General features: G+C 46.4%; 2 protein-coding genes across 61 annotated transcripts in view; one reads left to right on the forward strand and one right to left on the reverse strand.

Annotated features, from left to right (window-relative positions):
• LOC126984858 (uncharacterized) overlaps positions 1 to 26,568 on the reverse strand; it is a 197,801-nt gene that overhangs the window by 137,761 nt on the left and 33,472 nt on the right. For 6 of the 44 annotated variants that reach the window (XM_050839108.1, XM_050839106.1, XM_050839105.1 and 3 more), the window contains exon 2: positions 4,367 to 4,487. The exons of 13 other annotated variants lie outside the window; for them this stretch is intronic. In XM_050839108.1, the coding sequence (XP_050695065.1) occupies positions 4,367 to 4,487 (121 nt within the window). Of the gene's footprint in view, positions 1 to 1,878; positions 2,749 to 2,931; positions 3,039 to 3,764; positions 3,964 to 4,366; positions 4,488 to 9,240; positions 9,540 to 19,307; positions 21,054 to 26,568 lie in introns of those variants that run through there. 25 more of the 44 variants (XM_050839099.1, XM_050839102.1, XM_050839096.1 and 22 more) reach the window with 15 other exon arrangements.
• Positions 1 to 26,568, forward strand: part of LOC126984853 (uncharacterized) — a 129,588-nt gene that overhangs the window by 1,495 nt on the left and 101,525 nt on the right. For 2 of the 17 annotated variants that reach the window (XR_007737990.1, XR_007737991.1), the window contains one exon: positions 97 to 2,249. Coding sequence is in view for 10 of the 17 variants with exons in the window: in XM_050839061.1 (XP_050695018.1) it covers positions 25,083 to 26,262 (1,180 nt within the window). In the remaining 7 variants the exon portion in view is untranslated. Of the gene's footprint in view, positions 1 to 96; positions 2,250 to 21,370; positions 26,564 to 26,568 lie in introns of those variants that run through there. The other 15 variants (XM_050839063.1, XM_050839067.1, XR_007737994.1 and 12 more) reach the window with 13 other exon arrangements.

Genomic DNA, 26,568 nt, shown 5'->3' on the forward strand with positions numbered 1-26,568 from the left:
TTTCTCTGCCTCTGTGGTGGACAGTGGAGTGTTTCCCATGTGGTATTGGTGTGCTGGATATTCCTTCACTGGTTGCCTGGTAACATACACTCCCAGGTCTTTCTCTGCCTCTGTGGTGGATAGTGGAGTGTTTCCCATGTGGTATTGGTGTGCTGGATATCCCTTCACTGGTAGCCTGGTAACATACACTCCCAGGTCTTTCTCTGCCTCTGTGGTGGATAGTGGAGTGTTTCCCATGTGGTATTGGTGTGCTGGATATCCCTTCACTGGTAGCCTGGTAACATACACTCCCAGGTCTTTCTCTGCCTCTGTGGTGGATAGTGGAGTGTTACCCATGTGGTATTGGTGTGCTGGATATCCCTTCACTGGTAGCCTGGTAACATACACTCCCAGGTCTTTCTCTGCCTCTGTGGTGGATAGTGGAGTGTTTCCCATGTGGTATTGGTGTGTTGGATATCCCTTCACTGGTAGCCTGGTAAAATACACTCCCAGGTCTTTCTCTGCCTCTGTGGTGGATAGTGGAGTGTTTCCCATGTGGTATTGGTGTGCTGGATATCCCTTCACTGGTAGCCTGGTAACATACACTCCCAGGTCTTTCTCTGCCTCTGTGGTGGATAGTGGAGTGTTTCCCATGTGGTATTGGTGTGCTGGATATCCCCTCCCAAGGTGCAGGACTTTACATTTTTCCTCATTGCATTGTAGCAGCCACTTTTTGTTCCACTCCTATATCTTTTTGATGTCTTCTTGTAGGAAATCCACAGTCAAGGGGTTAAAAATAGGCCTTTCTGACAAACTGTTGCAATTTTTATAACACTCTTACTTCCCTTATAAGATTATATTACGTTGTTTGTCTGTCCACAACACAAGTCCTACAGCAATACTTCCTCTCTGCAACACAAGTCCTACAGCAATACTTCCTCTCCACAACACAAGTCCTACAGCAATACTTCCTCTCCACAACACAAGTCCTACAGCAATACTTCCTCTCCACAACACAAGTCCTACAGCAATACTTCCTCTCCACAACACAAGTCCTACAGCAATACTTCCTCTCTACAACACAAGTCCTACAGCAATACTTCCTCTCTGCAACACAAGTCCTACAGCAATACTTCCTCTCCACAACACAAGTCCTACACTAATACTTCCTCTCCACAACACAAGTCCTACACTAATACTTCCTCTCTGCAACACAAGTCCTACAGCAATACTTCCTCTCTACAACACAAGTCCTACACTAATACTTCCTCTCCACAACACAAGTCCTATAGCAATACTTCCTCTCCACAACACAAGTCCTATAGCAATACTTCCTCTCCACAACACAAGTCCTACAGCAATACTTCCTCTCCACAACACAAGTCCTATAGCAATACTTCCTCTCCACAACACAAGTCCTACAGCAATACTTCCTCTCCACAACACAAGTCCTATAGCAATACTTCCTCTCCGCAACACAAGTCCTACAGCAATACTTCCTCTCCACAACACAAGTCCTATAGCAATACTTCCTCTCCACAACACAAGTCGTATAGCAATACTTCCTCTCCACAACACAAGTCCTATAGCAATACTTCCTCTCCACAACACAAGTCCTACAGCAATACTTCCTCTCCACAACACAAGTCCTACAACAATACAAGGATCGTAATGTTACGTCTACGTAAAGACGAGAAATAAGCAAACAGTGAGTGCTGGGCTGACGTAACCTTGCCTCGACGTACAGAGATCAAAGTGTGAATTGAAGTTACTTATACAATCATCTCGTAGGTAAGGTTGACAAATTATATTCCATCAGTTTAAATGACGTAATCTTCCCTATACATACAGATCAAGGTAACATATGAAATGAGGTTACTTATACAAACATCTCGTAGGTAAGGTTGGCGTAACTTATATTTTGGTAGTTTAAATGACATAATCTTCTCTATACGTACAGGTCAAAGTAACATACGACATACGAGTTAATTGAGGTTACTCATACAAACATCTCAAAGGTAAGGTTGGTGTACCTTATATTTTGCTAGTTTAAAGGATGTAATCTTCACTATACATAGAGATCACAGTAACATACAACATATGAAATGAATTGAGGTTACTTATACAAACATACCAGTGAATTGAGGTTACTTATACAAACATACCAGTGAATTGAGGTTACTTATACAAACATACCAGTGAATTGAGGTTACTTATACAAACATACCAGTGAATTGAGGTTACTTATACAAACATGCCAGTGAATTGAGGTTACTTATACAAACACCTCGCAGGTTAAGGTTGACATAACTTATATATCGTTAGTTTAAGAGACGTAATCTTGCCTATACGTACAGAGATCAAAATAACATATCTCGAGGGTAGGGTTCACGTAACTTGTATTTCATTAGTTTAAGGTTACGTATACTTACAATAACGTTGTAAAGAGGGAAAGAATAAAGGAAAGAAAGAAGGTGTGTTGAAAGGTCATCTTATCGCCTACAAACACCTAGAGACAAACATTGGGGCGAGGGAGGGAGGGAAGGGTAGCACGCACACACACACACACACACACACAAATGAAATTATAAACACCAACCCACATACCCCAATCAAACACCTCCACACTAAACATCCTTTTTCGACCGTCCATGTTGAGAGAGGAGGCGGAGGAGGAGGAGACGAGAGTAGACGTGGAGCCGCCAGCGATGGAGTTGGCGGCTGTTCCTCCGTCCTTCCCTTCGGCGGCTGCAGCGGGTGACTTCTTGGCTAGGGTAAGGGAGGATAGGTTAAGTTAGGAGATGTTAGGTAAGGCTAGGTGAGGTTAAGTTAGGGGAGGTTATGTAGTTTTATCTTTTAGAGTTCAAGGGCAATAAAACAAAAAAGGCATAAAAAACACTAGGTCCTGCCCCTGAACAGAGAGAAGGAAAAATGACAACGGGGCATAATTACCAGTGAGGGGGCGAGTCTCTCAAACTTGTCGGCCACCATCCAGTGATTGTACCTGGCGAACAGCATCATGAGGGCCAGGACCAGGTTGGCAAACTGCTTCACACGCTCTGAAAGACACAGAAACTGCTTAGCAAGGACTGTAGGCGGGCATCCTCAACACTTCCCCTCACATCAACTCTTTCCAAAGGCCAAGAAAAGGTATCAATTGCATTCTAATGACGTGAGGTAATCCAGCTTTCCAGACAGAGCAACAGATCAAAAATAGACAAACTATGTAGAGGAAGCATTAGTTTGAGAAGGCTATAAGAAAATCCAGCTTTCCAGACAGACAACAGATCAAAAATAGACAAACTATGTAGAGGAAGCATTAGTTTGAGAAGGCTATAAGAAAATCCAGCTTTCCAGACAGACAACAGATCAAAAATAGACAAACTATGTAGACATCTTTTCCCAAATTTCAAAATGGCGCACCTTCACCCTGCCTCGGAGTCCCCGCCTGGGGGGGGGGAGACCACTCTATATACTATGATCAATAGTTTTAAGCCTGTAAAGAATAACCATTGTATAAAATGGAAATAAAGTTTCTGATTCTGATTCCTCTCCCTTCCCTTCCCCATCCTTTCCCTTTCCTTCCCTTCGGTTCCCTTTCCTTCCTTGACCTTCCCTTCCCTTCTCCTCTCTTCCCTTTCTTTCTCTTCCCTTCCCTTCCCTTCCTTGACCTTCCCTTCCTTGACCTTCCCATCCCTCCCTTGACCTTCCCTTCTCTTCCCCTCCCTTTCTCAGCCTTCCCTTCCTTTCCTCTCCCTTCCCTTCCCTTCCCTTCCCTCACTCACCTCAGCACTGCTCTTCAGAGGGTTGGTCAAGTTATACACAAGCTCGGAGGAGTGGAAGATGCACTGGTGAGGAGGCTGGAAGACCACGAGGGGCGGCGCCAGGCTCACCATTAGGCTGGGGAGGTACACGTGTTCCCCCTTGTTGCTTGCTGTCACCTCAAGCCGGTTGATCTTGCCTATGATGACCGAACTGTTATTGCTGGAAAGTGAGGTTAAGACAAGATTACAAGTGAAGTTTGAGGACTTGAAAAGAACTTGAGAACTTTGACGCAGCTTAACTAATCGCATCTTAACACACACTCGCATCCCATCCCCCTCACAGCGAACTGTTATTGCTGGAAAGTGAGGTTAAGAGAAGAGTTACAAATGAAGTTTGAGGATGGAAGACTTGAACAGAGCTTGAGACTTTGATGCAGCTTAACTGATCACACATTAGCATTCCATCCCCCTCAGAGTGAACTGTTAATGCTGGAAAGTGAGGTTAAGACAAGATTACAAGTGAAGTTTGAGGATGGAAGACTTGAACAGAGCTTGAGAACTTTGACGCAGCTGAACCAATCGCATCTTAACGCACATTCTCCTCCCATCTCCCTCGGACTCACCCATCCAGGAACGCCACCTCGGTCTGCATGTCCACTTTGCACACCTCCTCCTCGCACCCCTTGGCTATGCTCACCACCGTCTCCGCGCTGTTGAGAGCGTACGGGTCGGTGATGGGTTGCTCTGCGGAGAAAGTGCGCACCAGGTTACCTACTCAATTTGTTTTTCCAGAAGAGAGAGAGAGAGAGAGAGAACTATCACTACAAGCTACAGAAACCCAGAGACAGAGACAGACAGAGACCAAATGAGAAGTAGACATAAAACAGCCATTATCAAGACACCTCTCCACCACAAATTGACCTCTCTCTTGGCCACTCTTTACTTTCGTCTATTGTGGCAGCGGTGAGTAGCGGGCCTTTTTTTTCTATGCACTTTTTGTTGCCCTTGAGCCGTCTCCTTTGTTGTAAAAATAAATAAATAAATAAAAGCTACAGAAATCCAGAGAGCCAGACACAGAGAAAATGAGACAGCAAAAGGAAGAAGAAGAAATGAAAAGGGAAAACTAAGACAAGGAGAGGAAGAGAGAAATGAAAAAGGAAAAGAATGAAAGGAAAACGGTGAAAAAATAAGACATAAGAACAGAAAGAGAACAAAAAATGAGAACGGAGGAAAATGAAACAGGGATAAGTAGAGAAAGAGAAGGAAAGCAATACTACCAAAGAGACAGACACAGAGAAAATGAGAAGTAGATAAAACAACCATTAGCACTAAAAGCTACAGAAATCCAGAGAGAGACAGAGACAGACAAAGACAGACACAGAGACACAAACAGAGACAGACAAAGACATAGACAGACACAGAGAAAATGAGAAGTAGATAAAACAACCATTAGCACTAAAAGCTACAGAAATCCAGAGAGAGACAGACACAAACAGAGACAGACAAAGACATAGACAGACACAGAAAATAAGAGAAGCAGAAAAAAAAACATTACAATAAGCTACAGAAATCCAGAGAGACAGAGAGAAAAACAGAGACAGACAAAGACATAGAGAGACCCAGACAGACAGACAGAGAGAATTTGAGAAGCGAATAAAACATGAGAGAAAAACAGAGACAGACAAAGACATAGAGAGACCCAGACAGACAGACAGAGAGAAAATGAGAAGCGAATAAAACATGAGAGAAAAACAGAGACAGACAAAGACATAGAGAGACCCAGACAGACAGACAGAGAGAAAATGAGAAGCGAATAAAACAACCAGAGAGACAGAGAGAGAAAATGAGAGACAGACATAGACAGACCCATCAATTAAAAGCCACAACCAGAGATAGAGACAGAGAGACATGCGAACAAAGAAAAATGGGTCGCCAACTCACCAATCAGCTCCAGGGACGAGGAGTTCAGGAGACCGTACTCAAGCCTCATGGGTCATTCCACGCTAATGTCATCCTGAGGGCCATAATTGAAAAATGGTCTAAACTAGGTTTGTAATACATCAAATTAAAGCTGAAAACCTGTAGTTTCCAAATTCGAAGAGAAAACGAAAAAATATCAAGCCAATTTTTTGTATGAGGCTTTTGAAGTTGAAGAAAATAGTGAAATTTTTTTTTTTACCAAAAAACCATAATTTTATTTTCCCATTTTTACATTAAATGAAAGGCTGTTGATTACGACCTCGATGTATGTTAGAAGTATGGTCAGTGCTGTATTAGGTTAGGATGTAGTTGGTAATTCTAAGCAATTCAGTACTCAGTAATAATTAATTATATAAAACAATGTTGATTGAAACGACCGTAACGAAAATTTGATGTTTGTTTTTATAGGTCAGTGATTTTTTGGAGCAGCTTAATATAACTTCATATCCAATGTAGATTTAGTTGGGGGGTACCTATGCACCATTGGCCTTTTCTCTCTGGATATCTAAATTTTTCTGTAATTACGTTACGGTCGTTTCATTTTTTCCGTTACGGAACAACATGAAGACACAAAACAATGCATTCCTGGAACAGAAAGAGAACCTAACAGTAGGGCACATCATTATTCAAACAGACTTTGCTGAGAATTATACCATTAAACACCAAAATGAAGTAGTGGCAGCCCACTCGATCCCAAGCCAAGGTAGGCAGTGGCGAACTGGTAGCATACTGGACCCACATTCGCCGCGTGATGGACGACGCGGGTTCGAATCCTCACGCTACCACTCGGATTTTTCAGTCACCGCCGAGTGGCTTAAAACTACCCACATGCTGTCCTGAAGACCACCCATCAACCCGGACTCTAGAGGAAGCCGTCCAAGCGAATCAAGAACGAGTTCCGGGGGGCAGCATGAGCCAATGCAAGATGGCGCCACTATAAACACTCGCCTGCGCCAGAACGGGCTGGGCCGACCATCAGGCCCCACCTGGAAGAAGCCTTGGGCCGACCATCAGGCCCCACCGGGAAGATGCCTACCGGCGTAATAGGCAACAACGTAAAAAAAATAAAAAAATAAAAAAATAAAATTAAAAAAAAAGCACAGGAGATTCCGTGACTATATACACCTCAGTTGTCCACTATGTACAAGATGAAGAACAACATACCAAGGCTTATGCCTTAGTTTCAGACACCATGGCACATTCAAGCCTTGAGGCACAGGTGTTCAACAGTAAAATAATTGATGACCTGAAGGCTAACTCTGTTCCCATCAAGCACATTTCTCTTTGGACAGATGGAGCAGCAGCCCATTTTAAGAATAGGTACTCCATAACTGCTCTCACCTTCTATGATCAGATCCATGAGGCTACTGCAGAGTGGAACTTTTTTGAAAGCTATCATGGGAAAGGCGCTCATGATGGTATTGGTGCACTAATCAAGTGGAATGTGTACCGTAGAGTGCTGCAGGGCCGTGCTACTGTTCGCTCAGCATTGGACCTGTACAAAATTGCTACTGAGATATCAAACAAAACAACTGTACTGTACGTCTCCAAGAATGAAATTGAAAGTGAAAAAGCAGGCTATGAGAAAATTTGGAAAGGATGTAGAGCAGCACACTCAATACAACAGTGTAGAAGTGTTAAGACTCTTGGACACTATCGAGTGGCACTATACCATAACACCCACGATGACACTGCTTTCACTAATTGTAATCTGGAACCACAACATCTCGATTCTGATGATGAACACATTAGTAGCTCTACCACTAGCCGTGAGTTTTCCAGTGAAGAGGATGTTGCATCAAACTGGGCATCAGCAGTTGAGTCTGATGTCGAAGATGTTTCTGTCACAGATGCAAAACTTGAAAAATGTGACGATCTTCATGACATCACTTCTGTTTGTGAAAGAATGATAGGATCCGTGTGCTAGTAAAATATGTTGGAAAGAGACCAGTTTTACACTTTGCAGAAGTTGTAGAGGGAAAAGAACTAGTTGATGGTGAGATGTTAGTCAATATAAATTGTTTGAAGTTGTCAGGCAAGAATGTTGCAGGGGACCTCACATTTGTGTTCCCAAAATATGGAGATCGTGACACTATTCAAGACGACATGATTGTAAGGAATCTCCCAGTGCCAAGTATTCGCAGGGATACCTACATTTTTCCAAATGTGTCATTTCCTGTCACTATCCAATAAATAATATTTCCTGTCTATCTATCTATCTATCTATCTATCTATCTATGTATCTATCTATCTATCTATCTATATCTATATCTATATATATATATATATATATATATATATATATATATATATATATATATATATATATATATATCTATATATATATATATATATATATATATATATATATATATATGTATATATATATATATATATATATAGTGGTCCAAAAAGCCATAATGTCCTGGTACTTAATTATTGCCATTATTTTTGCTTTATTTCTTAAGGGAAATTGCAGTGAAACGACCGTAACAAAATTTTCGAAACGACCGTAACGGCGTTCTTTATTTTTTGTATGAAAAACTGAAATGGTAATTGACAAAACCTATACATATTTGCATAACTTAAAGCTTCATCTATAACATGCATATAAAATATTTGGAAATTTCTTTGTATTCTCACAGAGTTTTGCATATGTACAACACTAAGTCAAACTGCGGGTTGCATTTGTGAAACGGCCGTAACGTCCTCTTCAACAATAAATAACAAGAACAACAATAAACACAGAATGTTCCGGATAGTCTCATTAACCTCTTTAGCCATTAGTACTATCTTGGTAAAAATCATATCAAGCTAACCGCATAACTTCTAGAGATACAGGTAAGAGTACACCAATAAGTTACTTCCGAATGAAACGACCGTAACGGTGGAATGACCCTCATAATGATGTCACCGTCCGGGTCCTGCTTGTCCTTCTGCAAACACCACCAACAGCGAGGTAAAAAGTCGCCGAGTCAAATCCTGCCACACCACACCACACCATACCCAGCCACACCACACCACACCATACCCAGCCATACCCAACCACACCACACACCACACCACACCATACCCAGCCACACCACACCCAGCCACACCACACCACACCGTACCCAGCTGCACCACACACCATACCCAGCCACACCACACACCACACCACACCATACCATACCCAGCTGCACCACATACCACACCATACCCAGCCATACCACACACCACACCATACCCAGCCGCACCACACACCACACTACACCATACCATACCACATCCGCACCACACACCACACTATACCATACCCATCCGCATAACACCACACCATACCCAGCCACACCACATTACCCTCCCTCTCCTTCCCTTCCCTTTCTCAGACTAGCTTTCCCTTCCCTTCCCTTTTCCTTCCTTGCTCTGCCTTCCCTTCCCTTTTCCTTCCTTGGCCTTCGATTCCCTTCCTTGCCTTTTCTTCCCTTCCCTACTGCAGCCTTGCCTTCCTCTCTCTTCCTCCCATCCCCTTCCCTACCTTGGTCACTATAACTACTGTAGGCAGACACACTTCAGAAGTGGATCTTCATGTGCCTGGCAATGTCTCTCTTTGTCTTAAAGAGCTTTCCACAAACATCACACTTGAACTCTCTAAGGCCATAGTGCCTGAAGACGTGTTCATTGAGTGCCTGCTTCACACTGAACCTCTTCCCGCACTCTTCACACTCATGACTTTTTACACCAGTGTGTGTAAGGGTGTGTGTATCAAGGGTACTCTTCTGGATGAATAGTTTCCCACATTCCTTACATTCATAGTTCTTCACACCAGTGTGTGTAAGTGTGTCTATCAAGGGTACTCTTCCGGATGAATTTTTTCCCACATTCCTTACATTCATAGTTCTTCACACCAGTGTGTGTAAGGGTGTGTGTATCAAGGTGACCCTTCAGGGTGAATAGTTTCCCACATTCCTTACATTCATAGTTCTTCACACCAGTGTGTGTAAGGGTGTGTCTATCAAGGTGACCCTTCAGGGTGAATAGTTTCCCACATTCCTTACATTCATAGTTCTTCACACCAGTGTGTGTAAGGGTGTGTGTATCAAGGGTACTCTTCAGGATGAATTTTTTTCCACATTCCTTACATTCATAGTTCTTCACACCAGTGTGTGTAAAGGTGTGATATCTGAGGCCTCCCCTTGTGATTAATTCTTTTCCACACTCCAGACACACAAACTTCCTCTCTCCTTTGTTGCTGGAGTTGCCAGCAGCAAGTTGCTTCATCTGGTGACCACTGACCCTCCTGCCCCCTGCAGCAGTCTGCTCCTGCTTGTCCTGGCCACTCATGCTGCTGTCCAGCCCTGCATATGAGGCGGCCCCAACCTTTGCGGCGGCTGAGTGTGTTGTTGTTGTCCTCGTTCTTTCCTTGTTGTCTTTTCCTCCACACACCGGAGGCCTAGGGTCCGTGGTCGTGGTCGAGGGTGGACGTGCCCGTGACAGCTCTGTAAAAGTGAAGGAATTCTCCAATAGTAATATTGCCAGAAGAATGAATCGTTCCAAGAATAATCCGTCTAGTAAGCAGGCGGGCACAAAAACCAAGGATACTGTTGGATCTGGCAAAACAAGCCTTGCGGCTGGGGGCGGGATGATCAGCTGACAGGGGCAGACGATAGCGACGCAGATAAACAAACAGACACATGCCCAGTCTGTAAGGTTAAGGTTGGTGAGGAAGACAAGGCTCTAGGCTGTGAACTATGTGAAATGTGGCACCACATAAAGTGTGAGGAGGTCACTGAGGCAGTGTATAATTTCCTGAGCAGCAATCAAGTAAGTAAGATTCACTGGTATTGTACCAAATGCGATATTGTTGCGGGGAAATTGTTCAAACAAGTAACCAACACATCCAAGAGACAGGATAAAGTAGAAAGACATATGGATGCCCTGGAAACTAAAACCACTGAGGCCTTAGAGGAGATCAAGAGTGATGTCAAGAGTCTGAAGGAGGAAATTAGAGATGATATCAGGTCTCAAGTGAACAGTGAGTTCAAATCTAGGATTGATGAAGTCAAGCAGAAAGTTGGGGAGGAAGTCAAGAGTGTGATTAATGAAGCAGTGGAAAGCAAAACAGTTGATATAACAGTTGACACGAGGAACAAAGCAGGGCGGATCCAGAAAATCAATTTTGGGGAGACCGCTGGTAAAATTTCATAAGTTAGCGACAGCCTCAAACAGTGAAGACCAATGGATAGTGATGGCGGTTCTTTGCTTAAAATCCGCAGCTCCCGAGCAATCAATGTATATGTGACAAATGAATTTTTCTTGTATCTATATATGAAGTGCAATCAATATTAAGCTGGCAAGCAATAACAAGAAACAATTCAAATTGCACATCCGACCCGTAAAAAGGCAGATCTGAACAGGTAGAAATCATCACCATACGATCACTCGAAGAAAACTAAATGTTTATTTCGATATGTAAGCAGCAAGGGTGATCATAATACAGGTCATATATAAATTACAAACCTGACCTTTACAAAAAAGAGCTAATATGTGAAATTAGACGCAGCTGAAGATAAAAAGGAATTCTTATAGGGCTTCTTTTACATGGGATTGAGGTAACACATTTGCAAAGATTGGCTGATCTAAAGAAATATATTTACAAATTCCCAAGTATTCAACAAGTGCCTCACCAAGCAAAGAGTAGTCGGCGGTTTTTTTCGCCGAATTTGCTTATCAATCTCTCGACTGAAATGGGGATATCATGGTGGACACAGAGAAGGGCAAGCCCGTTCAGGCGCTCTTGGCCGACGGTACTCCTCAGATGCTGGTGCTGGCGTGTGCCTGGGCTTCTTTGATCGTTTGGAAGACCGGAACAGATAATCCCCAGCGCTCTGCTTCTGCTTTCACGAGTGTCAGGGATTCAATGTCGAGCTCGTAGAGCTTCGCCACTTGAAGCACAACCGCAACATCCGTTTCTGGGCCTTTGAGGAGTTGCTTGAGCTGAAGTGCGACAGGCACTGTGTCGTCACCGAACCGACTCTTCAACTCAGCCAAGATGTGGTCCACGAACGGAATGTACACCGCCCGGCGGTAGTACTCCTCAGCATTCTCGCACGGAACATTTGATCGCTGGGTCTGTCGTCCACAGAGTCGTGGCACAGGGATGGTGTCATGCGATGACCCCACCTCGACCAAAAGTTCTTCCGCTTTCGTGAACACGTCGTGAAAATGATTCTCCGCATCTGCTCTGAACTTGGCAAAAATGGTCTTGATGCCACGGCATCGGCTGACACCAGGTCGCCATCTTTCCTCTGAAGTTTGGCTCGGCTCGAGAGTATGTGCCAATATACACTCCACTACAACCAGTCCAACAAGAAAGCAGGAAACACGTATGGCGATGAGAAGGAGCCCAGCGGTGGCGTCAAGTTCCTCCTCGAGAAAAACAGCGATGACAGGCAGAAATTCAACGAAAACCATCATTCTGTCATGCCTCTCAATCCACCTGGTGGGGCACAGGGGAACAAGCGTTTTGCGCTTGGCCGAGGTAACCTTGACAACCTCTGTGAAGCGGAGAGAGCGCATATTTGAAGGATGAACGAAGTTGTACACCTGGGTCAGTGTTGTACACCTGGGTCAGTGTTGTACACCTGGGTCAGGTTGTACACCTGGGTCAGTGTTGTACACCTGGGTCAGTGTTGTACACCTGGGTCAGTGTTGTACACCTGGGTCAGGTTGTACACCTGGGTCAGTGTCGACACCTGGGTCAGGTTGTACACCTGGGTCAGGTTGTACACCTGGGTCAGTGTTGTACACCTAGGTCAGGTTGTACACCTGGGTCAGGTTGTACACCTGGGTCAGTGTTGTACACCTGGGTCAGTGTTGTACACCTGGGTCAGTGTTGTACACCTGGGTCAGTGTTGTACACCTGGGTCAGTGTTGTACACCTGGGTCAGGTTGTACACCTGGGTCAGTGTTGTACACCTGGGTCAGGTTGTACACCTGGGTCAGTGTTGAACACCTGGGTCAGTGTTGTACACCTGGGTCAGTGTTGTACACCTGGGTCAGTGTTGTACACCTGGGTCAGTGTTGTACACCTGGGTCAGAGTTGTACACCTGGGTCAGGTTGTACACCTGGGTCAGTGTTGTACACCTGGGTCAGTGTTGTACACCTGGGTCAGTGTTGTACACCTGGGTCAGTGTTGAACACCTGGGTCAGTGTTGTACACCTGGGTCAGTGTTGTACACCTGGGTCAGTGTTGTACACCTGGGTCAGGTTGTACACCTGGGTCAGGTTGTACACCTGGGTCAGTGTTGTACACCTGGGTCAGTGTTGTACACCTGGGTCAGGTTGTACACCTGGGTCAGTGTTGAACACCTGGGTCAGTGTTGTACACCTGGGTCAGTGTTGTACACCTGGGTCAGTGTTGTACACCGGGGTCAGTGTTGTACACCTGGGTCAGAGTTGTACACCTGGGTCAGGTTGTACACCTGGGTCAGTGTTGTACACCTGGGTCAGTGTTGTACACCTGGGTCAGTGTTGTACACCTGGGTCAGTGTTGTACACCTGGGTCAGTGTTGTACACCTGGGTCAGGTTGTACACCTGGGTCAGTGTTTGAAGAGCGATCTTCACTTCCTTGACGTCACACGCCTTCGTCAGTACAAGATTCTGCCGGTGGCTAAAGCAGTGGATTGGCTTGGCCAGGGTGTACTTCTTCATGAGTACTGCGGCACACCCTTTGAATGTTCCCACCATGGCACTTGCTCCATCGAAACCAAGTCCCCTGCACTTGGCCATGTTCAATCCGAGGTCTTCAACGGTGCACAAAAGGAGCCAGGCTAAACCTTTACCGGTGAGGTCATGAGCACGCACAAAGGCAAGGAAGTCTTCCCTTATTTCCTCTTCCAAGTGCTGAATGATGATAGTGGCCTGCACTAAAGTTCACTTTCTGCTTGCATGTGAGGAATGAGGTCACAAAGATTTTTTCCTAGGCCTTTAAATCTTACTCTATAATATTCAATATATGATTCCGGAACTTAAATACTGAAAATAAATAAAGAAAATCCTGAGTTCTCCAGAAATGCAACAGAAAGGTACCAGTTTTCGTTTTGACTCTCTCAGAAAGTGGACATTTTAGCAGATGGGGTCGTCCAACACCCCCAGCCCCTCCCCCCCTAGGAACGGCGTACTACGGCCCTGTATGAGTATATAGATTGTTAGATGAGTGCGGGGCCATAAAAGCAAATTGCCCATTGTGCCCTGGCCCTGCAGGAGTGAAAAATTACATCAGACACCGAAAAAATTTAAATCTTGCCTGAGCATCCCGTCCACCTCCGCATAGTAAAGCCCAAGGAACCATAGAGGAGGAATTTTTTAAAGTTTAGAGGACAGCGTCCAGAGCTATCTAGCGGCGGCCGGCTTCGCTCCCCAGCTCTCTAGCTTTTTAGGGGTATCTTAGATATATTTTATGTTTTCTCAATTCATGGGTATTTCAAATATTTTAGTTATCCTAATATTTTTTTGGGGTTTACAGTGTCATCTGGCTCCCCACCCCCATATCCGTGCCTGCATATGCCTACAGCCGACGACACATTCTGTATTATACAGTAGAGCCCCATTTAGCGCGAGAATTAGGTGGATGAACGCGGTCGCGCTAACTGAATTCGCGCTAATTGAATAAAGTAACCAATATGAAAAAAGTTATTTGGTGCAGACGTGGGTCTGACTTTTGGGTTTGATAATTACTCAAAATACGCAGTCATCAGTTATCGAGACAAACTGGTAAGAGAGAGGACTGTGTTAGACTGCAGGAAGATCTCTACAGGATGCAACATTGGTCGGGGAAGTGGTTGTTGGAGTTCCACCCTGAAAAGTGCAGTGCTATGAGGCTAGGAACATCAAATGAAGAAAAGGTCACATGCAACATGAGGGAGGAGCTAAGGGACTACTTAGATCATCAAAATTAAAACACTAGGTTATTTTTTATGTTACTCAAAAAAGGAATTTATTAAAGAGAAAAATCATTTAACTTTGCCCCCAATATGATTATTCACTGCCTCAAATTTGATATTCCATATTCGTTTGTGAGCATGCCATGGTATTGAAGGCACCTGGTGTTGTGTTATTTGGTGTCCCATCGTCAAAAGCTGGCGCTTTTGTTTACAAACACTGGTCTCTCGTGAACTGCGCATGCTCCGACCAGTAAGTGTAGACCTGTACAGTCTCACAAAGCTTTTTAACACATTAAGAGTTGCTGGAAAGCTGAATTAAACATAGATCACCACCATCCTCGCTGTTTCTAGAACGACACTCTGTACATATAAATACAACTCGTACAGATCGAGTGTCGTTCTAGAAACAGCGAGGATGGTGGTAGCGGTACTGTATGTCTGATTCAGCCTTCCAGCAACTCTTAATTACGGTTTAAAGCTTTGTGAGACTGTACAGGTCTACGCTTGCTGGTCTGAGCATGCAGTTCACGACCAGTGTTTGTAAACATAAGCTTTTGACGGTGGATGGAATAACAACTTAACGGGTTCAACGTTCTTCTATATTACCGTTCATATGCGTGTCAACGTGTGGTTTTCAGGTTTTGTAAGTTTTCTAAAATACGGATAATGAAAATTTGAATTCATCTATGTTTTTTATTTGAAATATCAATATAGTATCGTTTTCGCCTATCGGACTTATCACAAGCTAGTATCGGAATTGTGGATTTATATCGGGTATCGGTTATCGCCTATATTTGTGTCTCCATTTAACGAATATCGGTTATCACCGTTAAGGTTTTTCATTATCAGTTATCGGTTATCGGGAATAAGGTTTTCTGTTATCGTGCCCAGCTATGGTAGTGATGTTAGTAAATTTGCAGATGATACCAAGATTGGTAGAGTAATTGAGTCGGATCAGGACGCTAGTATTCTCCAGGGTGAACTCAACAGATTGTATGACTGGGTGGATAAATGGCAGATGGAGTTCAATGTAGGGAAGTGCAGTATTCTGACTGTAGGTAGGAACAACCCCTCACATAACTATTGCTTAAATGACACTCTCAAAAGCAGGTCTGGGTGCGAGAGGGATTTAGGGGTCTTAGTGAGCTCTGATCTCCGTCCAAGGGCACAATGCATTCAAGCTAGATATCGAGCAAATAGGGTACTGGGATTTATTTCAAGGAGCGTAAGCAACAAAAGCCCCGAAGTCTTCCTCAAACTATATTTAGCATTAGTTAGACCTCATCTTGACTATGCGGTTCAGTTCTGGTCACCTTACTATAGAATGGATATCAAAATGTTAGAATCGGTGCAGAGGAGGATGACTAAGATGATTCAGGGGTTGAGAAACTTGCCATACAAGGGAAGACTCAAACAGTTAAACTTGCATTCTCTAGAAAGGCGAAGGGTGCATGGAGACATGATCGAGGTTTATAAATGGATGAAGGGCTTTAATAAAGGAGACATTCATAAGGTTTTGTTGGTAAGAGAACCGGGTAGGACACAGTAATGGGTTTAAACTGGATAAATTCAGATTCAACAGGGACACAGGCAAAATTGGTTTACAAACAGGGTGCTGGATGAGTGGAATAGGCTTAGCAGTCACGTGGTGAGTGCCAATACAATTGTCATATTCAAAAATAGACTAGATAAATTCATGGACAGCGATATTAGGTGGGGTTAGATACACGGGACCTTAGGGTCAAAGGAGCTGCCTCTACAGAATGGACATCAACTTGCTAGACTCAGTTCAGAGGAGGATGACCAAGATGATTCAGGGGCTGAGGAACCTCCCATATCAAAATAGGCTGAAACATCTAAACTTACATTCACTAGAGAGCCGAAGAGTGCGGGGAGATCTGATAGAAGTATTCAAATGGGTCAAGGGTTACAACAAAGGCGATATAAGTAAAGTACTGAGAATTAGCCAGCAGGATAGAACTCGCAGTAATGGATTTAAATTAGAAAAGTATAGATTTAGGAGATATAGGCAAGCATTGGTTTAGTAATAGGGTGGTGGGGGAATAGAATAGACTCAGCAATCACATAGTTAGTGCAGGGACGATAGCTTGTTTTAAGAGTAGACTGGATAGGGTAAAGATTCGTATTAGGTCCGTGCCAGTATCTCATAATCTACTTTAAGAAACCTCAGTATCTCTTCATATATCTTTTCTACAAACCTTCAACAGTCATGGAAACGCTTTGAAAATCCAATTTAAGGACTTTTTTTTTACTCTTGAAAATAGGGATAATGTTTACGGAAGCGCGTCGCCTCCTGGTGCTGGCAGCGACGCTCCAGCCGCCGCAGCCGTAAAATAGCTCGCAGAGGGTTTAGGGTCAGGGAGCATATTTAAACTACTCCAACCAAACGGTAAATCTTAAGAATCACCACTCCACCCCCTCCACCACCCCAGCCCCCCCAATCCCCCAAGACAAGCCTGGGGAACTGTGGGGACCTGGGGTATTGGGGGGGGAGCCCATATCACTGAACATTGGCCTTCCAAAGTTTCCCTAGAAAAATCCCTATATCAGGAAAAATTCCCTAGTCTCGAAAGTAAGGAAAATCCCTACCATATACTGTATACTCACATGCGTGGGCTAATCGCTAACCAATCATACCATCGCTAACCACCCCAAAACAGCCCTGAGCCATGACTCAAGGTCATCCGGGACTCGGGCTGAACAAGCCCAGGATATACCCGGCCCTCAGCACGGCAGCCGTTGGGCTGCGTGTTCTAAAAAAAAAAAAAAAAAACACGCGTGGTGGACCTGGTCTCACATGCGTGGGCTAGTCGCTAACCAAGCATACCATCGCTAACCAAGTGTACCATCGCTAACCAAGCGTACCATCGCTAACCAAGCGTACCATCGCTAACCAAGCGTACCATCGCTAACCAAGCATACCAACGCTAACCAAGCGCACCGTTGCTAACCAAGCGTACCGTCGCTAACCAAACGTTTGTATAAAAAAACTATATGAAGACCTATTGATTCTTCATACGGTAGGTAATGAATGCGAGCTATTTTGCGGCGCGGCGTTAGCTCGATTAATCCCTTTAGGGAGCTGTGGTTTTGTGGTCGTTAGCTCGATTAATCACTGTAGGGAACAGTGGTTTTGGTGGTGGACGGCCAAATCACTGAAAAATGGGCTTTCAAAATGTCCCTTCAAAAATCCCCAAAATAGGGAAAAATCACTCGACTCTAAAGAAAGGAAATTCTAACGTATACTCTTTTAATCTATTCCTATATAACGTAGCAGCCGCCGCAGCGGGTCTGTTGACGAGTGTAGGGCGTGCAATTGGATGGTCAGCGTAGTTGAACCCCCACCCCACCACCCCAATCGTAGTCGAGCAACTCTTGGGAAATGTCATGTTTCATAATTACATATGGTACAATACTGATGGTTAAACCGTCCACTTCTTTTAAGTTTATGCTATATAATTTTACCGAGTAGTTTAAGGTACAAAATAAAACAGATTTGTGACAGCTGTCATCCAGATCGAACTGACGCTCCTGCTGTTAACTGACGCGGGAGTGACCTACCGACTGCTACGTATGACCCTGGCCTCCATTTTACTCAAACTCCACTAAAAGTATCTCGCATTGAACAATATCCGTTTGCTTTCTGACACGTGCTTGTCACACCATGTGACACATGACACGCCCGTGTCTTTGTTGGACCCGGTACTGGGATAGTAATCGGTCCTTTTGTCAACCTACATGCACACCAATAAAGAGGTTAAATACTCAGTTAACACTTACCGAAAGGTAAAGTAGACTGATATTTTGAGTGAGTGAGTGTCGGGCCTTCCATCCATTATGGCGGCTTGAAAACAACTGACTTCAGGAACCCACCGTTAGGTGCCGCCGCTGATACCCTCGCGTAGTAATATTTTACGAATGTATTAGAAAATACAAATAGCTGCGGCATTAGTTGCTTTAATATAGAGAAAAAAATAACGTAAAACTCTTAAAGACCGTTTTTGTCCGAAATTGTTATAATCCATGCGCATTTTGGATATTACTGACTTAGGAACTAGTTTGTAGGGTGCACTGCAAAGGCAGGTATGAGGCTCAGTCTGTGTATAGAGGCGGTTGTGAAACAATAACAATGGACTTGGAAAATCCAAGCCACCTAACTCTATAATTAAAGAGGCTTGCTCCCCTGGCCCCTCCCCAAGGTAAAACGTATACGAAAATGCATTATAATGATAATTCTTTCACGTGCTAAATTACTACGAATATTGGTTTGTAGTGGTTATTCTTAAGTTTTGCCGAAAGGATATATGAAGAGATACTGATGTTTCATAAGGTAGGTAATGAGATACTGGCACGGACCTAAAACGAATCTTAACCCTGGATAGCTACATGGACGAGGACGACAGGTGGCAGTGAGGTGTGGGTGCAGTAGGGTGACGGGGTACTGGATGCGTGCCTAATACCGCCGGTATAACGAGGATCAAGCCTCTACCTGTAACCCCTGTAACTACACCTCACCCATCGTGAGTAGTGGGGGGGATTCTGGAGCTGCCCTGTAGGCCACCCGGCCTCTTGCAGTTTCCCTATGTTCTTATGTTCTTATGAGTGGAGGGCGGCCTGTCTTGTGCAGGACAGCTTACCTACTTCTGCTGCATGAGAAGGTTAAGACTTCCCGGCGGCGGTGGTGGAGGTGTTGTCCTGGCAGTGTTGGGGCTGAGGGTGTCGCTGGCCAGCAGGTCCCCAGCGCTGGCCCGTGGGTGTGGAGCCTTCGTCGTCTTCTTCTTCTGGGGTGTTTTAGGGGGCTGGTTGGGCAGGGCCAGAAGGGATGCGGCGTGTGCTCTCTTGCTCTTGCTGTACAGGTGACCCGTTGGAGAGTCAGGCCTTCGCATCGACACAACCTGTAAAAATAAAACAAAACAAGCAGTATCCATTACACATCTTCCAATTCCCTATTTCTTGCACACCACATCTTTTCCAGAAAACTCTTGATGGCTTCTATAATTCTATCATTTGCTTCATCACTCAGTCCCAGCAGCAGCAGCATCCATTCCCTCTCTGTCCTTGCAATCCTCCCATTCACATCCCAGCCCATCTCACTCAGTGCCACCCTCATCATCTCCGTCCTTTCTCTCCGGTACCTCCCACACACCAGTATCACATGCACGACAGTTTCATCCACACCCCTGTCACACATCTGACACACTTTGCTGCGGGACTCAGACCACCTGTAATTTCTTGCATTCACATTCATACACTGCGCTCGAGCTTGGAAGAGAAGATCACCACCCAGGCTTCCATCATACCAGCTGACACACTGCGGGGCTTCCTTTTCCCTGTACCACTCCAAAGTAGTCTTTCGCTCCATCGCATGCTTCCACCTCCTCAGACCGTCACCTTTCACTGCACTGTCTATCTCTCTCTTCCACTTTCTCGCATCCCATTCTAGACCCTCACTATTTCTGTCAGTCACCTTCCATTCAAAGAAACGCCTCCCTTCCTCTCTGCTCACCCACCTGACTCGCATACCACTGTCACCAACCATTCTCATGCAGTTCTTAATCCATTTGCTCTCATGCACACTCCACAAGTAAACCTTCCGTGCCAGCCTCGCGTCATCCATTCGTTCCAGTCTGACTTTGTATCTAAGGGTAGCCTTCCTAAATCTTTCCCTAAAGGTGCTCCACCCCATATATCACCCCTCAAAGCTTCCACCGCCGCATACCTTGGTGCATTCAAAGCTAACCTGTCACCTGGCAGCGTTGCCAACTGGAACTTTATAATTCCGCTACACACACGAGCCTCAAACACGCTACATTGGACCACAAACGATACAACTTGTAAATATATTTCCACATCAGACGAAATAATGTTATCTGCTGGTTACTGTATAGCCAGGTACCCAAGGCAACACGAATCTGGCAGTGCAGTGCATTATACGGGTATAAGGGTACGTAAGGTTGGGGGGGTCGTCATTTCCTGCGTACAATACACACACATGTTTTGGCAGCACAATGCCTTACACGGGTGTGTGTCATAGGTAAGGTTGGGGCGGAATTATGGGCAAGACAGACGGCCCCTGACCACAGGAAGGCACCATGACGGCAACACACCTGCCCTGACGGCCCCATGCACACGCCTGCCCTGGCAGCCCCACACCTGCCCTGATGGCCCCACACCTGCCCTGATGGCCCTACACCTGCCCTGATGGCCCCACACCTGCCCTGACGGCCCCAATCCTGCCCTGATGGCCCCACACCTGCCCTGATGGCCCCACACCTGCCCTGACGGCCCCAATCCTGCCCTGATGGCCCCACGCCTGCCCTGATGGCCCCACACCTGCCCTGACGATCACACCTGCCCTGATGGCCCCACACTTGCCCTGATGGCCCCACACCTGCCCTGACGATCACACACCTGCCCTGATGGCCCCACACTTCCCCTGATGGCCCCACACCTGCCCTGACGGCCCCACACCTGCCCTGACGATTGCACACTTGCCCTGACGATCGTATACTTGCCCTGACGATCGTATACTTGCCCTGATGGCCCCACACCTGCCCTGATGGCCCCACACCTGCCCTGACGATCTCACACCTGCCGTGATGGCCCCACACCTAGCTGCCCTGACGATCGCACACTTGCCCTGACGGCCCAACACCTGCCCTGACAGTCCCACACCTGCCATGACGGCCCCACACCTGCCCTGACAGTCCCACACCTGCGCTGACGATCGCACACCTGCCCCGATGGCCCCACACCTGCCATGACCGCCCAACACGTACCTGCCCTGACAGTCACACACCTGCCATGACGGCCCCACACCTGCCTGGACAGTCCCACACCTGCCATGACGGCCCTACACGGCCACACCTGCCCTCACGATCGCACACTTGCCCTGACGGCCCAACACCTGCCCTGACAGTCCCACACCTGCCGTGACGGCCCAACACCTGCCCTGACAGTCCCACACCTGCCGTGACGGCCCAACACCTGCCCTGACAGTCCCACACCTGCCATGACGGCCCCACACCTGCCCTGACTGTCCCACACCTGCCATGACGGCCCAACACCTGCCCTGACAGTCCCACACCTGCCATGATGGCCCCACACCTGCCCTGACTGTCCCACACCTGCCATGACGGCCCAATACCTGCCCTGACAGTCCCACACCTGCCATGACGGCCCCACACCTGCCATGACAGTCCCACACCTACCGTGACGGCCCAACACCTGCCCTGACAGTCCCACACCTGCCGTGACGGCCCAACACCTGGTCTGACAGTCCCACGCCTGCCCTGACAGTCCCACGCCTGCCATGATGGCCCAACACCTGCCCTGACAGTCCCACACCTGCCATGATGGCCCCACACCTGCCATGACAGTCCCACACCTGCCATGATCGCTCACCACCTGCCATGATGGCCCAACACCTGCTCTAACAGTCCCACACCAGCAATGATGGCCCCACACCTGCCATGACAATCGCGCGCACCTGCCCTGACAACCTCGATCACACCTGCCCTGACAGTCCCACACCTGCCATGACGGCCCATACCTGCCCTGACGATCCCACACTTGCCCTGACCGACAGCCCCACACCTGCCTTGACAGTCCCACACCTGCCCTGACAGTCCCACACCTGCCTTGACAGCCCCACACCTGTCGTGATGTACGGCCCCACACCTGCATTGACGTATGGCCCCACATCTGCCCTCACAGTCCCACACCTGCCATGACGGCCCCACACCTGCCGTGACGATCCAACACCTCCCATGATGGGCCCACACCTACCGTGACGACCCCAAACCTGCACTGATGACACAACACCAGCCCTGACACACCCACACTTGCCTTGATGAGACCACACCTGCCCTGACAGCCCCAAACCTGCTCTGACAATCCCACACCTGCCCTGACATCGTCACACCTGCTTTGAAAGCCCCACACCTGCCCTGACGATCCAACACCTTCCATGATGGCCCCACACCTACCCTGACGACCCCAAACCTGCACTGATGACACCACACCTGCCCTGACAGCCCCACACCTGGCCTGACAATCCCACACCTGCCCTGACATCCTCACACCTGCCCTGAAAGCCCCACACCTGCCATGACAGCCCCACACCTGTCCTGACAATAATCCTTGATGGGCCCACACCTGCCCTGCCAACCCTACACCTGCTCTGATGACCCCACACCTGTACTGATGACCCCACATATCATTGCCCTATTTCGTGACAATCTATCGTCTGGTGCAGTGGTTCCCAATCTGGGGGGCATGCCTCCTTGGGGGGCGTGAGCTAGGTAAAGAGAGGGTGTGATTCCATCTGCCAAAAATTGCAGTTTTGCAAGAAATAAACACACACACACACACACACACACACGAAGGAGTAACAAATGATGTGGGGCGTGAGGATTTCTTATAAATCAATAGGGGGCATCATGTGAAAAGTTTGGGAGCCACTGGTCTAGTGTCTTTATTTCCTTGGCATTGGCTTATGTGTCTCTATTCAGGGGAAGGGACAGTTAGTTCACATATTATTTCCCCTTTTCATAACATAATCTATCACCTTGCGTCCATTTCTTTCCCAGTAGTTCTTTGTATTTTTCCAGCAGTTTGTCATTTTCTTTTCTGTTCCTGTCCAGGAGATTTTGCCATAATTCAGAGGAAGGAGGAAGCACGCTGGTCTGTTGTGTTTCATCTCGTAATGTCCTTTTCGTAATTTCCAGCAGCAGCTTCCAATTATGTTTTCACTTTGTGTCACTTTGTATCTTCCAGAGGTTTGCGATTATGCTGTTACTTACTGTCTGGAAATGCTGCCTTCGTTGTGAGGATGGAAGAAGTAGCTACATATTATCCTCTGTATTAGTATAGCTACACACTATTATTCCATGATGTAATCTATTGCAATGTATCTTTTTGTACTTTCCAGCAGCCTGCAATCATGCCCTTCCTTCCTGTATTAATTGTGAGGATGGAAGAAGTAGCTACATATCATCCTCAGTATGTACTATTAGAGGTAGGTACATACTTTCCATACTGTAATCTATCGTAATGTATTGTATTGTATTTTCCAGCAGCCTGCAATCATGCCCTTCCTTCCTGTCTTGATCTTCCAACACTCAGTTCTAAGCACACAAGCACATGTTATCTTATTCCACCCCTTTGTTCTTCCTCCCTTCCTCAGTATCTAACCTTTCCTTGTTGGTTTCCATGAATAAGTTTTTTCCTTTTTGAGTATGTCTTCCTAATGTAACTATTGGTCTATGTTTTTTGTTTGTTTGTTCTAGTCCACACACACACACACACACACACACACACACATGCATACAGACACACACCAGAATTGGTTTGGGAATTCTATTTTCTCATCAGCTTCCTGTCTATCCCCTGTCTGCCTGTAGCACCAGTAGGCCCTCTTGGACGGCCCCAGCCCATTAGCGGAACAGGCGAATTTTATTTATAGTGGCTGCCGTGATGTGACTCCTGCTTCATTTACTGCCCTCAGCTGTTTCCTTTACCATAAAAAAAAATGTAGGCATACATTCAGGGGAGGCAGTGGCTGAGTGGTTAGCGTGCCAGCCTTGCATTCGGTGCGTTGTCCATGATGGTTCGAATCCGCCGCTAACCACCTGGGATTTTTCAGTCACCGCCAAGTGGCCTAAGACTACCCACATGCTGTCCTGAAGACCACCTATCAACCCAGACTCTAGAAGAAGCTCTGCAGCACAAGTGGAATCAAGAATGAGCTCCGGGGGGCAGCATGAGCCAATAATAATAATGGCGCCACTATAAACAATTGCCTGCGCCATGACGGGCTAGGGCCGACCATCAGGCTCATATGGATTAGCCTACCGGCGCTGTAGGCCACATGTAAAAAAAAAATTAAAAAAAAAATAAAAAATAAAAAAACTTCAAAATGTTGCATGTATATATATTTCTTAACCCGTCCGCTGCAATTGGCACGGATTTTGCCTTCACTGGTAGCCTGGTAACATAATTATACTCCCAGGCCTTTCTCTGCCTCTGTGGTGGATAGTGGAGTGTTTCCCATGTGGTATTGGTGTGCTGGATATCCCTTCACTGGTAGCCTGGTAACATACACTCCCAGGCCTTTCTCTGCCTCTGTGGTGGATAGTGGAGTGTTTCCCATGTGGTATTGGTGTGCTGGATATCCCTTCACTGGTAGCCTGGTAACATACACTCCAAGGCCTTTCTCTGCCTCTGTGGTGGATAGTGGAGTGTTTCCCATGTGGTATTGGTGTGCTGGATATCCCTTCACTGGTAGCCTGGTAACATAATTATACTCCCAGGCCTTTCTCTGCCTCTGTGGTGGATAGTGGAGTGTTTCCCATGTGGTATTGGTGTGCTGGATATCCCTTCACTGGTAGCCTGGTAACATACACTCCCAGGTCTTTCTCTGCCTCTGTGGTGGATAGTGGAGTGTTTCCCATGTGGTATTGGTGTGCTGGATATCCCTTCACTGGTAGCCTGGTAACATACACTCCCAGGTCTTTCTCTGCCTCTGTGGTGGATAGTGTAGTGTTTCCCATGTGGTATTGGTGTGCTGGATATCCCTTCACTGGTAGCCTGGTAACATACACTCCCAGGTCTTTATCTGCCTCTGTGGTGGATAGTGAAGTGTTTCCCATGTGGTATTGGTGTGCTGGATATTCCTTCACTGGTAGCCTGGTAACATACACTCCCAGGTCTTTCTCTGCCTCTGTGGTGGATAGTGGAGTGTTTCCCATGTGGTATTGGTGTGCTGGATATTCCTTTAGTGGTAGCTTGGTAACATACTCTCCCAGGTCTTTCTCTGCCTCTGTGGTGGATATTGGAGTGTTTCCCATGTGGTATTGGTGTGCTGGGTATCCCTTCACTGGTAGCCTGGTAACATACACTCCAAGGTCTTTCTCTGCCTCTGTGGTGGATAGTGAAGTGTGTCCCATGTGGTATCAGTGTGCTGGATATCCCTTCACTGGTAGCCTGGTAACATACACTCCCAGGTCTTTCTCTACTTCTGTGGTGGATATTGGAGTGTTTCCCATGTGGTATTGGTGTGCTGGATATCCCTTCACTGGTAGCCTGGTGACATATAATCCCAGGTCTTTCTCTGCCTCTGTGGTGGATAATGGAGTGTTTCCTATGTGGTATTGGTATGTTGGATATCCCTTCACTGGTAGCCTGGTAACATACACTCCCAGGTCTTTCTCTGCCTCTGTGGTGGATAGTGGAGTGTTTCCCATGTGGTATTGGTGTGCTGGATATCCCTTCACTGGTAGCCTGGTAACATACACTCCCAGGTCTTTCTCTGCCTCTGTGGTGGATATTGGCGTGTTTCCCATGTGGTATTGGTGTGCTGGATATCCCTTCACTGGTAGCCTGGTAACATACACTCCAAGGTCTTTCTTTGCCTCTGTGGTGGATAGTGAAGTGTTTCCCATGTGGTATCGGTGTGCTGGATATCCCTTCACTGGTAGCCTGGTAACATACACTCCCAGGTCTTTCTCTGCCTCTGTGGTGGAAAGTGGAGTGTTTCCCATGTGGTACTGGTGTGCTGGATATCCCTTCACTGGTAGCCTGGTAACATAATTATACTCCCAGGCCTTTCTCTGCCTCTGTGGTGGATTGTGGAGTGTTTCCCATGTGGTATTGGTGTGCTGGATATCCCTTCACTGGTAGCCTGGTGACATATAATCCCAGGTCTTTCTCTGCCTCTGTGGTGGATAGTGGAGTGTTACCCATGTGGTATTGGTGTGCTGGATATCCATTCACTGGTAGCCTGGTAACATACACTCCCAGGTCTTTCTCTGCCTCTGTGGTGGATATTGGCGTGTTTCCCATGTGGTATTGGTGTGCTGGATATTCCTTCAGTGGTAGCCTGGTAACATACACTCC

The sequence above is a fragment of the Eriocheir sinensis genome, chromosome 57 (genome assembly GCF_024679095.1).
Source record: "Eriocheir sinensis breed Jianghai 21 chromosome 57, ASM2467909v1, whole genome shotgun sequence".
Classification (NCBI taxonomy): Eukaryota; Metazoa; Arthropoda; class Malacostraca; order Decapoda; family Varunidae; genus Eriocheir; species Eriocheir sinensis.